Here is a 15,061-nt window from a genome sequence, read left to right as displayed (position 1 = left end):
TGTTGGAATCCTCTGTCTATGTAGCTTGTGAGCAAGAGGATCAGACCACAGTAGCTTCTTCCGAGCATAATGACAGCTTTCTGTATTGGTGTGCTATTGTTTACAATGGGTGTTAGACTTGCATAAAGTATTCTTGAAGCAGACACTTAAAAGTGCAACTGGTCTGTAACTTTCTGGCAAGGCTTGTTTTTCCCAGGCTTTGGGATAGAAATAACTTTGCTTCTCTTGAAAGCTTTTGGTTTGTTTATTTTTGTGGCTCACATGCAGTGTAAAAATACAGGTAAAGCTTTTGGTAACTTGCCTATTCACAGAATATCATAGTATAAATGTAAAAGCCATTGTTGCCTGTTTGGACCAATGAATTCAAAGTACATGTTGCCTAGTTCTGCAGCTTTTCTGCATTTTGTTAGGTTGATTGCAGTATTGAGTCCTTCTGTTGTGATAAGGTACATAATAGAAAAGAGCTGTTGGTAGCTTCTATGAAAGTCCCTAATTTCGGTACATCACTTCTCTGTTTTCTGCCTTGTCAATGATGGTCTTCAATAGATGAATTTTTTTTGGCTGTGACTTCTGGCTCAGGGGAGTCAATAGAAACTGTGGATGTTTGTGTCAGATTTCCAGTTTACATAGTAAAGTCCATGTGCTTGGCTGTTGTATTTAAAAGCCAGCCCTTCCAGTGTTCGTTTCCATCTAATTTTTCTTACTCCAAAACTAGAAACTGTACAAAAAAGCAGAAATTATATGAATAAACAGAATAGTGAATTTTCAGTGGAGTGTTTGTATCCCTCAAAGTAACCAAGAAATCTATGAAGTAGGATTAGCAACTCCAGTCATAAGATTTTTTTAATTAAAAAAAAAAAGGATCAGTTGTGGCCTCATTCAAACACATTTTCAGGTGACATCAGGGACATGTTCAATAGATTGAATGTTTACTGGATGTAAACCCTTGGAAATGCAAAGTATGCAGCAAGAACCAATCTGATAGTTTTATTGTCACTACTAAAAACAGGTATCTACCACTGGAAGAGTTACATGTAGGGAAGCCTTAGGTAGGACCAGGACCAGGAAATGTGCAGTATACTTTAGCCAAGATCTGGAAGCCTAAGAATGTGCAAAAGTTAGGAAAAGAAAGACCTGATGCTAGGTAGTAGCCATGGGCAAGATGTAGGACCTCAGTTGCAGAGAATCTTAGGGACAGCTTACCAGCATTTTCAAATCAATTGTAGGTCTAAGAAAAGTGATATAGGATTTAGAGCATTTATGTGTTTTCCAAAAGAGGACTATTTATTGATAGTGCGGCAGAAAACAGTGTGGACAGGCGTGAGGCTTATGACATCAGTTGGTACCAATGTAGACTTTCTTGAGTTATTCTGGCAGCTTGACTAGCCACACCTTCATGGAACAGTGAGGCAGATTAATGTGAGAGTAGAGATGGGACTGAAGGCTCAGTTGGCACTATTAGTAGATGTGGTTTCACAAGGCATGGCTTGTACCTAAGCAGGACTGGGAGGTAAGATTGGTACAGCTGATTCATGAAGGTGTAGGAGGTGGATCTCAGGCAATGCATAATCAAATAGCTGTTGTCATAGGTAGGAAAAGTAGGTCGTTTTTAGGATAAATCCAGACAACAGGTTCCCATGTCTAAAGAATATTTCCAGTAGTTTAAAAACCTGAAATAACTTCTCACAAGATATATTCTATCACATGAAGTGACACACACTTTACATGTCATGAAGAAAAGGAAAGTATTGGTGTGACCAAAAAAATAGAACATAGCAATTTGAACTGAGTTCCAGTCTTTGAACTGCAAAGTAATTTGTGTCACTGACTGCTGGCGTAGACACACAGAAAAACATTGTTATGAAATGACTTGTACTTCAGGGCTGTTTCAAAGGATGGAGGATCATGCACTTATATCAGAAATAGAACACAGTTTAAATCAAGACACGAGTTAAGCACAGTAAGTGAAGACAAACACTTTCAGATATCAGCTACAGAATTAACAAGGCTTGTTCCTGTATCAGTCATGCAGTGGTAACATTGCCACTGTTTTCAACAATTTAAGAGAAGTTCTAGCTGAGGTGTCAGGCACAAAATAGAGTGTGGAGACATAAACACAAACATAAATACCATGAATGAAACTAGTGGCTCCCTCATATACATCCTTCACAATTTTGGCACCATGCAACAAGGCTTACTGCAATCACTCCGTCAGTAATTGACCAAGTGGACACAAATGTGGTCAGGGAAAACTGTAAGATAGTTGTAAAGGATCTTGGACTATCACATCATTTCTGCCAAATGTTGTTGTTGTGGTCTTCAGTCCTGAGACAGGTTTGATGCAGCTCTCCATGCTACTCTATCCTGTGCAAGCTTCTTCATCTCCCAGTACCTACTGCAACCTACATCCTTCTGAATCTGCTTAGTGTATTCATCCCATGGTCTCCCTCTACGATTTTTACCCTCCACGCTGCCCTCCAATACTAAATTGGTGATCCCTTGATGCCTCAGAACATGTCCTACCAACCGATCCCTTCTTTTGGTCAAGTTGTGCCACAAACTTCTCTTCTCCCCAATCCTATTCAATACTTCCTCATTAGTTATGTGATCTACCCATCTAATCGTCAGCATTCTTCTGTAGCACCACATTTCGAAAGCTTCTATTCTCTTCTTGTCCAAACTATTTATTGTCCATGTTTCACTTCCATACATGGCTACACTCCATACAAATACTTTCAGAAATGACTTCCTCACACTTAAATCTATACTCGATGTTAACAAATTTCTCTTCTTCAGAAACGCTTTCCTCGCCATTGCCAGTCTACATTTTATATCCTCTCTACTTCGACCATCATCAGTTATTTTGCTCCCCAAATAGCAAAACTCCTTTACTACTTTAAGTGTCTCATTTCCTAATCTAATTCCCTCAGCATCACCCGACTTAATTCGACTACATTCCATTATCCTTGTTTTGCTTTTGTTGGTGTTCATCTTATATCCTCCCTTCAAGAAGCTATCCATTCCGTTCAACGGCTCTTCCAAGTCCTTTGCTGTCTCTGACAGAATTACAATGTCCTCAGGGAACCTCAAACTTTTTATTTCTTCTCCATGGATTTTAATACTTACTCCAAATTTTCTTTTGTTTCCTTTACTGCTTGCTCAATATACAGATTGAATAACATCGGGGAGAGGCTACAACCCTGTCTTACTCCCTTCCCAACAACTGCTTCCCTTTCATGTCCCTCGACTCTTATAACTGCCATCTGGTTTCTGTACAAATTGTAAATAGCCTTTCGCTCCCTGTATTTTACCCCTACCACCTTCAGAATTTGAAAGAGAGTATTCCAGTCAACATTGTCAAAAGCTTTCTCTAAGTCTACAAATGCTAGAAACGTAGGTTTGCCTTTCCTTAATCTTTCTTCTAAGATAAGTCGTAAGGTCAGTATTGCCTCATGTGTTCCAATATTTCTATGGAATCCAAACTGATCTTCCCCGAGGTTGGCTTCTACTAGCTTTTCCATTCGTCTGTAAAGAATTCGTGTTAGTATTTTGCAGCAGTGACTTATTAAACTGATAGTTCGGTAATTTTCACATCTGTCGACACCTACCTTCTTTGGGATTGGAATTATTATATTCTTCTTAAAGTCTGAGGGTATTTCGCCTGTTTCATACATCTTGCTCACCAGATGGTAGAGTTTTGTCAGGACTGGCTCTCCCATGGCCGTCAGTAGTTCCAATGGAATGTTGTCTACTCCGGGGGCCTTGTTTCAACTCAGGTCTTTCAGTGCTCTGTCAAACTCTTCACGCAGTATCGTATCTCCCATTTCATCTTCATCTACATCCTCTTCCATTTCCATAATATTGTCCTCAAGTACATCGCCCTTGTATAGACCCTCTATATACTCCTTCCACCTTTCTGCTTTCCCTTCTTTGCTTAGAACGGAGTTTCCATCTGAGCTCTTGATGTTCATACAAGTGGTTCTCTTATCTCCAAAGGTCTCTTTAATTTTCCTGTAGGCAGTATCTATCTTACCCCTAGTGAGATAAGCCTCTACATCCTTACATTTGTCCTCTATCCATCCCTGCTTAGCCATTTTGCACTTCCTGTCGATCTCATTTTTGAGACGTTTGTATTCCTTTTTGCCTGCTTCATTTACTGCATTTTTATATTTTCTCCTTTCATCAATTAAATTCAATATTTCTTCTGTTACCCAAGGATTTCTACTAGCCCTCGTCTTTTTACCTACTTGATCCTCTGCTGCCTTCACTACTTCATCCCTCAAAGCTACCCATTCTTCTTCTACTGTATTTCTTTCCCCCATTCCTGTCAGTTGTTCCCTTATGCTCTCCCTGAAACTCTGTACAACCTCTTGTTCTTTCAGTTTATCCAGGTCCCATCTCCTTAAGTTCCCACCTTTTTGCAGTTTCTTCAGCTTTAATCTACAGGTCATAACCAATAGATTGTGGTCAGAGACCACATCTGCCCCTGGAAATGTCTTACAATTTAAAACCTGGTTCCTAAATCTCTGTCTTACCATTATATAATCTATCTGATACCTTTTAGTATCTCCAGGGTTCTTCCATGTATACAACCTTCTTTCATGATTCTTAAACCAAGTGTTAGCTATGATTAAGTTATGCTCTGTGCAAAATTCTACCAGACGGCTTCCTCTTTCATTTCTTTCCCCCAATCCATATTCACCCACTACGTTTCCTTCTCTCCCTTTTCCTACTCTCGAATTCCAGTCACCCATGACTATTAAATTTTCATCACCCTTCACTATCTGAATAATTTCTTTTATCTCATCATACATTTCTTCAATTTCTTCGTCATCTGCAGAGCTAGTTGGCATATAAACTTGTACTACTGTAGTAGGTGTGGGCTTCGTATCTATCTTGGCCATAATAATGCGTTCACTATGCTGTCTGTAGTAGCTTACCCGCATTCCTATTTTCCTATTCATTATTAAACCTACTCCTGCATTACCCCTATTTGATTTTGTGTTTATAACCCTGTAGTCACCTGACCAAAAGTCTTGTTCCTCCTGCCACCGAACTTCACTAATTCCCACTATATCTAACTTTAACCTATCCATTTCCCTTTTTAAATTTTCTAACCTACCTGCCCGATTAAGTGATCTGACATTCCACGCTCCGATCCGTAGAACGCCAGTTTTCTTTCTTCTGATGACGACGTCCACTTGAGTAGTCCCCGCCCGGAGATCCGAATGGGGGACTAATTTACCTCCAGAATATTTTACCCAAGAGGACGCCATCATCATTTAATCATACAGTAAAGCTGCATGCCCTCGGGAAAAATTATGGCCGTAGTTTCCCCTTGCTTTCAGCCGTTCGCAGTACCAGCACAGCAAGGCCGTTTTGGTTATTGTTACAAGGCCATATCAGTCAATCATCCAGACTGTTGCCCTTGCAACTACTGAAAAGGCTGCTGCCCCTCTTCAGGAACCACACGTTTGTCTGTCCTCTCAACAGATACCCCTCCGTTGTGGTTGCACCTACGATACAGCTATCTGTATCGCTGAGGCACGCAAGCCTCCCCACCAACGCCAAGGTCCATGGTTCATGTCTGCCAAATAATAACAGTAAAATTGAGAATGGAAAAAATCCCTACACTACAGGCTGACAAAAGACATTTATCAGAAATCAAAATACAAAATGTTTCAAAACAACTAGCAAACCAAAATGGGGATTAAACTTGTAGGGAAACAAATGGAAATGTGAAATTCTCTAAATTCTCAACATTATTTAAATTGAAAAGGCATTTCCAAAAGTGTCTTCATCATTAACAATGTCTCACAAAACTAAATGAATAATAGTAGTTATTAAAAAGTCCTCCCAAACCTATAAGTATCTCAGTCTGACAAAAAAAGAGTCATAATGAGCCCAAGTCTTAAATTTATGCAGTGGAGAATCCAGGGTGGAATAATGACAGTGTTATGAAAAGGATAGATTGGTACTCACCATACAGCAGATATGTTAAGTCACAGACAGGCATAACAAAAAGACTACTAAACACATAATCTTTCAGCCAGAAAGCAGACTTCTGAGATAGACAGCCTGTCTCTGGCTGTATCTGACACAACAGCCAGAGACAGTGGTCATGTGTGTGTGAGCTGTGTTTGAGTGAATGTTTGTTGTGTGTATGTTGTCTATTTCAGAAGACGGCGTTCTGGCTGAAAGCTTATGTTTTTAGTAATCTTTTTGTTGCACCTGTCTGCAACTCAGCATCTCCACTATATGGTGAGTAGCAATCTATCCTTTTCATAATATTGTCAGTGTCTTAAACTTCTATCATAAGCACAAAAAGATTAATAAGAAGGTGCTGATTGCCACAAAAATGTCATTTAAGGACTAAATGGTATAAAATGCAGAGGTAAAAGGCAAAGCAGTGTGGAAAATCATTAAAATGAAATAGGGAGAGACAGACAAAGGCATAATGACTATGGGAATAACATAACAAATGATGCACACCACCTAGCAAAACTGTGAATGAGCATTGCAATAAAAATTCCCAAAAGTCAATATAGCACCAGTAAATAAATATACACTATGTACAATGATCTAGATACCAATGATAGAGTATAAAATCAGTAAAACTTTGTTGTTGTTGTGGTGGTCTTCAGCCCAGAGACTGGTATCATGCAGCTCTCCATGCTACTCTATCCTGTGCAAGCCTCTTCATCTGTGAATAACTACTCCAACCTACATCCTTCTGAATCTGCTTACTGTGCAAAACTTTTAAAAATGGAGATAACTGTGGAAGTATTTACAAGTATCACAAAGAAATGTTTATAGAGAAGAAATCATCACAGTGACACAGTTAAAGATATTATCCTTGTGGGAATTACAGTAATATGTGCAGGACTGCCTCAATAGAAATGCATCAGGTACATCAAGTAAGTGTAAAAGCTATAATATTCCAGTAACATATAGGCTACAAAAGAATAGACATTTGGTGAAACCTTCAAATTATAATTTCCGTATTAGAAAGCTAAGAAAGAAAATAATTTTTAAAACTTAAATAAAGAGAAGATTGTGTCATTCAGTGAGCAGGTCTAGAAGCACACACAAGATATGAGATAAAATGGAAATCTGCCAACTAGTGAGATTCATTTGATCCATAAAGAAAGATGATGCCGGAAGTCTCCAATTGCATAAATGCTGAATCAAAAGAAGAAAACTGCTACACTAGTTGTATTTTCTTGTTTGAACAGCACATTTCTAATATTTATTCCCACTCTCCACTGCTGTCAGATTTACATTTGCATGATTTGTGTGTTTTTTCTTTTAAACACAGTTAATTTAGTTTTCTTAAATATTTAATTGTCAGGTGTTCGCAACCAGGAGGAGGAAATTCAACAAACATACTTAGTGTTTTCTCATACTTACTGTTTATTACATTGTAGCATACTGCTTCAAAAGCCTGCAGAACCACCTTCATTTATGTTTCAGAATCCTAGCACTGGACAGACTGAAGGTGAAAAGGTGGCAGTGCACCTGCGGAACCATGGTTCAGAAAGTGTGCAAATCATTCCTGCACATGCATTCATTCAACAAACCAATGAGACAGCAACAGCTTTATTATATTTGACAGGAAGCTTTTCATCATACTAAAATCAAAGCACTGTGGTGTACATTTTCAAGTGGTATAAATTTAAATTTTCGTCGCTTTAGAAAGGAGACAGCAGATTCTGTTAAACTTTATGGTACATACAATCAGGCATTTTAAATGTACCAAAAGAAATTTGTTTGATCTATGGTACAATTTTAAGAAAGCTATGTTAGTCCAATGAACTTTATTTTCTTTGCTCAGAACTAAGTGAAGTGATGATGTATACATGTTGTTTACAAATAGTTATTTATTAAACTTTCAATATTTGACTTGCTCTGTTTGAGATTATTTTTCAACTGCAATGTTTTTTTTTCTATTTATTCTAACAATCAAGGAGTGAATAACAAACTTACAAATAAATTTGTTACAGCAGAGATAGAAGGATTTCAACAAAATTATGAAGTGTTAAGGTATTATTTAAAGTCACATATGATAATAAAGAAGTTAGCAAAACTTCTGGGTAAAAGGGAGTAAGGAAGGAAAACAAACCATGTTCTCGAATCTAATATTTTCACCACAAATTATAAATATGTTCATTTTGATACTTTTATTTATGTATCCATTAACTGCTTTTTAAAATAATGGTACTTATTCGTGTTTTTTTAAACGGGGGGGAGGGGGGGGGTGTTATCATATGACGATTTGATGCGGCCCACCACAGGTTTCTCTCTTGGGTCAACCTCCTCGTCTCAGAGTAGCACTTACATCCGTCTTCAATCATTTGTTGGATATATTCCAATTTCTGTCTCCCCATACAATTTGTAACTTCTACAGGTCCCTCAAGTACCATGGAAGTTACTCCTTTTGTCTTAATGCATGTCCTAGCATCCTGTCACTTTTTCTTGTCAATGTTTTCCACATGTTCCTCTCCTCGCCGATTCTGTAGAGAACCATCTCGTTCCATATCTTAATCAGTCCACATAATTGTCAACATCTTTATACAGCACGATCCAAACAGTTCCACTCTCTTCTTTTAAAGTCTTCCCACCGTTCATGATTCACTTCCATACAATGCTGTGTTTCAAATATTTATCCTCAGAAATTTCTCCCTTAAATTCAGGTAGATGTTTGATACTAGTAGATTTCTTATGGCTAGAAATTCCCTCTTTGTCTCTGATAGTATGTTTTTTTCTGTCATCATTACTGTGTAATTACCTGAATCAAATCATGAGCATGGTTTGCTCGTGCATGCTGCTTGTAACTCTGCAACCCAACCCTAACAGACCCATAGGGAATTGTACGGTATGGTAGTCCTCCATCCCTTATCAATGAAGAAGGTTCCAGTTTGAAATTGCCAGTGCTAGCTTGAAAGACATGGGTATCAGAAGTGAGCCTCACATCACTTCCAACTTCTTATGGGAAGTTGGTGAAGCAGCTGGCAATGAAGTGCCAAAGAGGCCAGACTTGCAAGAATGTTCCAGACAGAATGTTGGAGAAAGTTTCAGAATATCCTCGAATGTTCCATCATCTTGCTGTGAGGATATATTCTACCTCAGAATGGTCTGTATAGACTGTGGCAAGGGGGAGATCTTGTCAGTCATGAATTGAAAAGAAGGAAACAGAAAGAACAGCAAAGAAATGAAACAGATGAGTGAAAGAAGTTTAGCTTCACAATAGAAGCTAAAAATTGAAAGAAAACTTAAAGGATAAAAAGCAAGATAAAATTTGAGTGAAACACTCAGCAAACACAAAAGTGCACTACAGGAGAATCAAGGGTTGCGTCAGACACAGGCAACAGCTGTCACTGCACAACCACTACAGTGTACAACAGGGGAACCATGGTAGCAACAGACAGTCAAAAGAGTATTTTTGAGCATGAAATACTAACTTTCTACAATTTTTTTTAATTTTCATTTTTAATATGTTCTGGGTGATCTAGAATGTTCTCAGAAAACAAGACTAAGTTAATTGGAGCATTTTCAACTAGTTCCACAATAGACAGTTATCAGTTACCCAATATACAGATGTGCATGGACAAACTGATATTTTGTACACATGTAATTAATGGAGACTTCATTTTGTGTGTGTAAGGGAGCAGTAAGTGCAAGAACTGCGTATTAGTGACTTCCATGATTTCTTAAAAATATTAGGGAATAAAGAGGTTCTTTAACCCAACATTCGTATTTTACCTCAACCTTTGTTGTACGCAGTCTATTCTTTGCTGCCCCCTTCTATTTTTCATCTCCTCTATAGTTCCTTGTGGCACTAAGTTAATTATTCCTGGAAGCTGTCGCACTATCCTGTCCCTTCTTCTGGCAGTGTTCTTCCATAGACTCATTCCTCACTCACTCTTCATTTCATGCTTTACCTTTAACATTCTCTGATGTAATTGTTAAAGGCTTCCTCTAAGTCTGCAAATTCAATTTGCAAGTGGAACAGGAAAGGAGATGACTAGTAGTGGTACAGGGTACCCTCTGCCACGCACTGTACGGTGACTTGTGGAGTATGGATGTAGATGTAGTGTATTTTTTCTCTTGTCTTCCTTCCCTTACCAAGTGTTAGAACTGGTTCTCTGAAACCAAACTGATCTACACAATGTTTTTACAAACATGACTTATACTAATTACCCAGCAGTTTTCACATTTATTCAAACATGCCTTCTTTGTCTATATTATGATAATACTTGTCTGGAAATCTCATTGAAAGTCACCTGCTTAAAAGATTTTTGATACCAATTCAAATAATCTTCTAGTTCCTATACTTCCCTCAGATTTCAATAATTGTGAACTTGTATCATCAAATTCCTTTGAGCCCAGGTCATTTAGAGTTCTGTTGAACTCTGAGCTGACCATTAGATCTCACCTATTTTTTCCATGTCAACTTCTATCACACGTTGGAACAGTTCCCCTCTATCATACAAGCCTTCAATCTACTTCGGCCTTCAGTCTGTCCACACATTATGTATTAACATATTTACATTTTGCTAATCCAAAATTATATTTAATCTTCCTATATGACATTCCAATTCTTACTACAGTCATATCTTGACATTTTTCTCCTATTCATTCTAATTTATCCTGTTTAACAGGAAGTGTAATTTTATGTCTAAGCAATCAATACTACTGCCTTCCTACCCCATTTTTAAGGTTCTTATTATAACTCTCCTCTCCATAAGCTTCATTATTTCCAAAGTTATCTATAGCTTCTCCACATCAGTTTGTGCTATACTTATGGTGTCCTGTCCTGCCTTAAAACTTTCCTTCTTTATTATATTCCAGTCCTCTTCTACTGAACTACATCATCAAACAGTGCAAAATCCTGGATAGAATGTAACAATATTACGAAAAGGAAAGTTCCTACTCACCATGTAGCGGAAATGCTGAGTCACAGATAGGCACAACAAAAAGACTGTCACAAATAAGCTTTTGATCAGCAAGGCCTTTGTCAGAAATAGATGGCACACACACACACACACACACACACACACACACACACACACAAACGCCCACACATACACACACAATTGCAGTCACTGGCAACTGAAGCCACACTGCTAGCAGCAGTGTAGCCGTCTGTTGTGCATGGCCGAGACAGTTGATACAGTGTGGCTTGTAAGTAGAGCATGCAATGCGGTTTGTAAGGCAACAACAGAAATACAGGAAAGAAGAGAAAGAAATATGGACATTGAATATAGTGATGCATCTCAGCCGTGCACAACATATGGCTACAAGACCATGCTGCTGCTCGCAGTGTGGCTTCAGTTGCCAGAGATTGCAGTCGTGTGTGTGTGTGTGTGTGTATGTGTGTCATCTATTTTTAACGAAGGCTCTACTAGGCAAAAGCTTATTTGAGACAGTCTTTTTGTTGTGCCCATCTGCGCCTCGGCATATCTGCTATATGGTGAACTACATTATCATTACACAAAAACTTAGAAAGCATATTTTGGTCTGCAGAACATACAGAGGTGCAAACACAGACTCTGATCATAACCTACTACTAAATGCATGCCACAAGACGATGCAGCAGCTTTTAGGCATGTCACTTGGTGCTCCTGAAGTACGAACATTAAACCGTCTACCACAATAACAGTGAGAGGGCTGATGTTCGCCACTAGGGCTTCCCTGCATTTGTTGTGCATGCACACAGGGACCTTTCCCTCTTATCATGCCCTCTGACAGCAGACAACTTGTGGTGAGATCATAGTAGTGAAGAAGATCAGGTTGAATTTATGAGGTAAAAATAGAGCAGTATGCTGTGCCTACCTGATTTACCTGCAGATGTCCTCAGTAACCAGCATCTCCTTGGAAAATTGACTGAAAAGTTGTTGGTGAAAGTATGCTATTGTTCACACTAAAATGTTAAGTTTAAACACCCTAAGCAGTGATATGGTCTGAACTAATGTTTATTCTCAGTTTGGGTCTCATGTACGTCACTTCGGTATAGAGAAATATGTAGCTGCATCCTACATTCGGTTAATGTCATACAGTAGTTGCAGTCCAGGTGCATTATCCTGACAGCAACTTTATCAGTCACAAATGTCTTCTTGTGACAAACTAGCAGTCAACCCAGTAACTGAATAGATCAGTCAATATACTGTCCTTCAGAGCAAAATAAACATATCACAACAAATGCCATGTGCACAGCAAGGGACTGTCATTATGGCTTATAGTTAGAGATCAATACAGTCATTTGTGTCATGTTAAATTCACATGGAAAGTAATTATCAAAAATTCTCACTCTGTTATTGAGTAATAAATGGCAGGACACAAAGCACACCACAAACAGGGTACACTTTTTTTTGTTTAACATATCCACCACACTGTTATCTGGGCAATAGTGAAATCATCATTATCCAATGATTAATCTCTTCCAGTTATCAACCACAGACTCAGAGCTATCAGAGCGAACTGAGTAGCAAGGGCAACCTATCATTCCCCATCAGCCATTATATCGAATAGATGAAATATGGTGTCATCTTTACATTACCATGTTAGTCTTCTAATGGTTTCAGGATGCTAATTTGACCCTATTGTGAACTTACTTAAGTGTGAAAAATCAAGCAGATTAAGATGATGAATTTGGAGTCTTCTTCACTTAACTTTAAGCTATTGAACTTCAGCTAAATGTATATCATTAAGAGCTTTTATCCACAACTCCACAATTAAGATCTGCAAAACTCATAGACACAGTAGATTTTATTTCATAAAATGTTAAGGATAAATACAACAGTCTATTTAAGTCTATTATGACAAATTACTAAGGGATGTACAATTACTGTGCTGAAGCAGAACACATTCCTACAGCTTAGAACAGTGTACAACTTTGAAGCATCATTAAGCCACAATACATTATCTTTTGTGACATTTCCTGCATTTAATGTTCAAATACTTTAAGCAAGCGGGGGGTCGAATAGGGAGGCAAGTTTGCGCAGCATATGATATGAAAAATCAAAATTAAGTTATTGATACTGTTTTGTCTCACATAGGCTTACCTATTTATTTATTATAATTTTGAACTAACCATTTGCTTTGGAACAAATTTATGCTATACTGTTATTAAATGAATTTTATTTTTATAGTTGTTACTTATTCTGGTACAAATTTGAGACACACTCCATTTATGCAGTAGCGCAAACCAGTTGGTTCTGGACCATCATTGAAAACATGACCAAGGTGAGCAGAGCACTGAAAAAAGAAACATTCATTTAAAACATTGAAAAGCATTGGTGAAAGTTGTAAAGTATGAGATAACATATTAATAAGAAACACACTTTGTAATAAGAGCAGTTCTAAACATATTCTGAGTTGATAGTTCCTCATTCGAATAGGGTAAACCCATTGGGGCCAAAAGCATATCAGAGAGAAGAAAGCATGATTTCATATATTCCACATTGCTACGAAATGAGACAGGGACAATCTGAGCTTTCTAGCCACAAAAGTTAACGGAACTGGGAAGTATTTTAGAGAGGCACAGGAGGCTATGAAAAAGTATACTTTATCTACAAGTTATTGGACCAGTATAACAACAAAGATACCAACAGTAAGTAGATATAACAAAAATGAAAACTGCTACAATATTGGGAGGAAAATAAACACAAGGGAAAGGAGTGAAGATTAGTGTTTAACATTCCAATGACCATGAGGCCAAATAAGTGGAAATTACAACGGAAAAGCCATAAAAAGAAGGAAGATATGGTTATGTGTTCCACAGATTATACTTGTGTCCTTTATTCATTCACATATCATGTTCCATAAATCCAATTATGAAGAAGACTATTCAAGGATGTGGACCAAGTCAAGTTGTACTTCAATAAGCAAAAGCAGCCACTGCATGCTGCTTCAGATTAAGTACACTAGCTATCAATTTTGTCTAGTGGTAATTTACTCTCATTCTTAATTATGGGAATTACTTTTTACATAATCAAGATATTATGTATACTGGTAAAAAAACTGCTTGGGGCGGGAGGGGGGAGGGGGGGAGGACTGGCCGGGTCTGTACAAACTTAATTATATACATAGGCAGATCATCCATTCCAGGAATCGAGAATGTCAATGATATTTGCCTGTTATCGACATTGACACTTGAAAGATATTGGTCCCGAGGGTTCTGAGACATTCGAGAATGTTTAAGTTTCAAGTTTGAAGTTAATAACAAATGACAAATTAAATATTCTTTTCATACGATATAATTACAAATTACCAATTTTCTGGTCGTTTTCTCTTTAAGTACACTGTGAAACCTTGCTTCTTGCCAAATTTCATGAAAGTACCCTAGGGTAAGGTGGTACAATTTTGATCATTTAAAAAAAAATGCTATTGTAATGGGAAACATAATGAGGAAAGGAATAATTTAAATTATGGCACTTGTTCTTTGATATTTAATGAATATGTAACACGAATATTACAGCATTACAAGTGCCAGTTTAAACACAAGAAAAGATTACAGAATTGAGTAAAATTGTTAAAAAATGAATCACACTAGGCACAGTTGTGATCACTGACATCTTACACACCTAAAGCACTTTTTTCCCTCAGGCACCGATGCAAACTTCATGGCACCAAATTTTTGCACAGTGAATCCAGTCACCATTTGCCAATGATTCTGCACTATAATACTTCAAGAAACAAAATGCATAATTATTTTCGTTGTTTGCTGGCAATTTGAAGCTTTTAATACTTCTTTAATCATTTTCCATAGATTACATTTCTGTTTATTGTTCTTGCATTTGTTTATTTCTTTGTTTAGTCCCTGCTGAAAAAGATTCTCTTGCTGCAGAGGTTTTCCAGGTTTGCATCTGAAATGAGTCGAATTGATGTCTGTGTTTTCCTTTTCCAAAACGATACTTTTTTCTCTGGAGTTGGCAAAATGTTCTTGACAGCATTGTACTGAGAAATGGTACTGGATGCTGGTTTTATGGATTTGCCGTCTTCTTCTGTTACATATTTTAGAGATATGCACACTTCAATCAGAATGCTGGTAGTAGCTTGT

At 37.7% G+C, this 15,061-nt stretch overlaps 2 protein-coding genes and 1 long non-coding RNA gene across 3 annotated transcripts in view; 1 reads left to right on the top strand and 2 right to left on the bottom strand.

Moving 5' to 3' along the window:
* LOC126091947 (zinc finger protein 600-like) overlaps positions 1-7,902 on the top strand; it is a 129,419-nt gene extending 121,517 nt beyond the window's left edge. The window contains exon 11 of the mRNA XM_049907283.1: positions 7,474-7,902. Coding sequence (XP_049763240.1) covers positions 7,474-7,635 — 162 coding nt within the window. The 3' untranslated portion in view covers positions 7,636-7,902. The remainder of the gene's footprint in view (positions 1-7,473) is intronic.
* LOC126091991 (uncharacterized) overlaps positions 1-11,305 on the bottom strand; it is a 50,557-nt gene extending 39,252 nt beyond the window's left edge. The window contains exon 1 of the long non-coding RNA XR_007521292.1: positions 10,938-11,305. This is a non-coding gene — a long non-coding RNA (uncharacterized LOC126091991). The remainder of the gene's footprint in view (positions 1-10,937) is intronic.
* A 1,445-nt stretch (positions 11,306-12,750) lies between these two features.
* The window catches only part of LOC126091984 (peptide methionine sulfoxide reductase MsrB-like), an 89,975-nt gene continuing 87,664 nt past the window's right edge, over positions 12,751-15,061 (bottom strand). Inside the window, exon 5 of the mRNA XM_049907352.1 lies at positions 12,751-13,257. Coding sequence (XP_049763309.1) covers positions 13,159-13,257 — 99 coding nt within the window. The 3' untranslated portion in view covers positions 12,751-13,158. The remainder of the gene's footprint in view (positions 13,258-15,061) is intronic.

This window comes from Schistocerca cancellata, chromosome 1 (genome assembly GCF_023864275.1).
Source record: "Schistocerca cancellata isolate TAMUIC-IGC-003103 chromosome 1, iqSchCanc2.1, whole genome shotgun sequence".
Lineage (NCBI taxonomy): Eukaryota > Metazoa > Arthropoda > Insecta > Orthoptera > Acrididae > Schistocerca > Schistocerca cancellata.
Note: the sequence above shows the minus strand (reverse complement) of the source record. Positions and strands in the feature narration are given on the sequence as shown.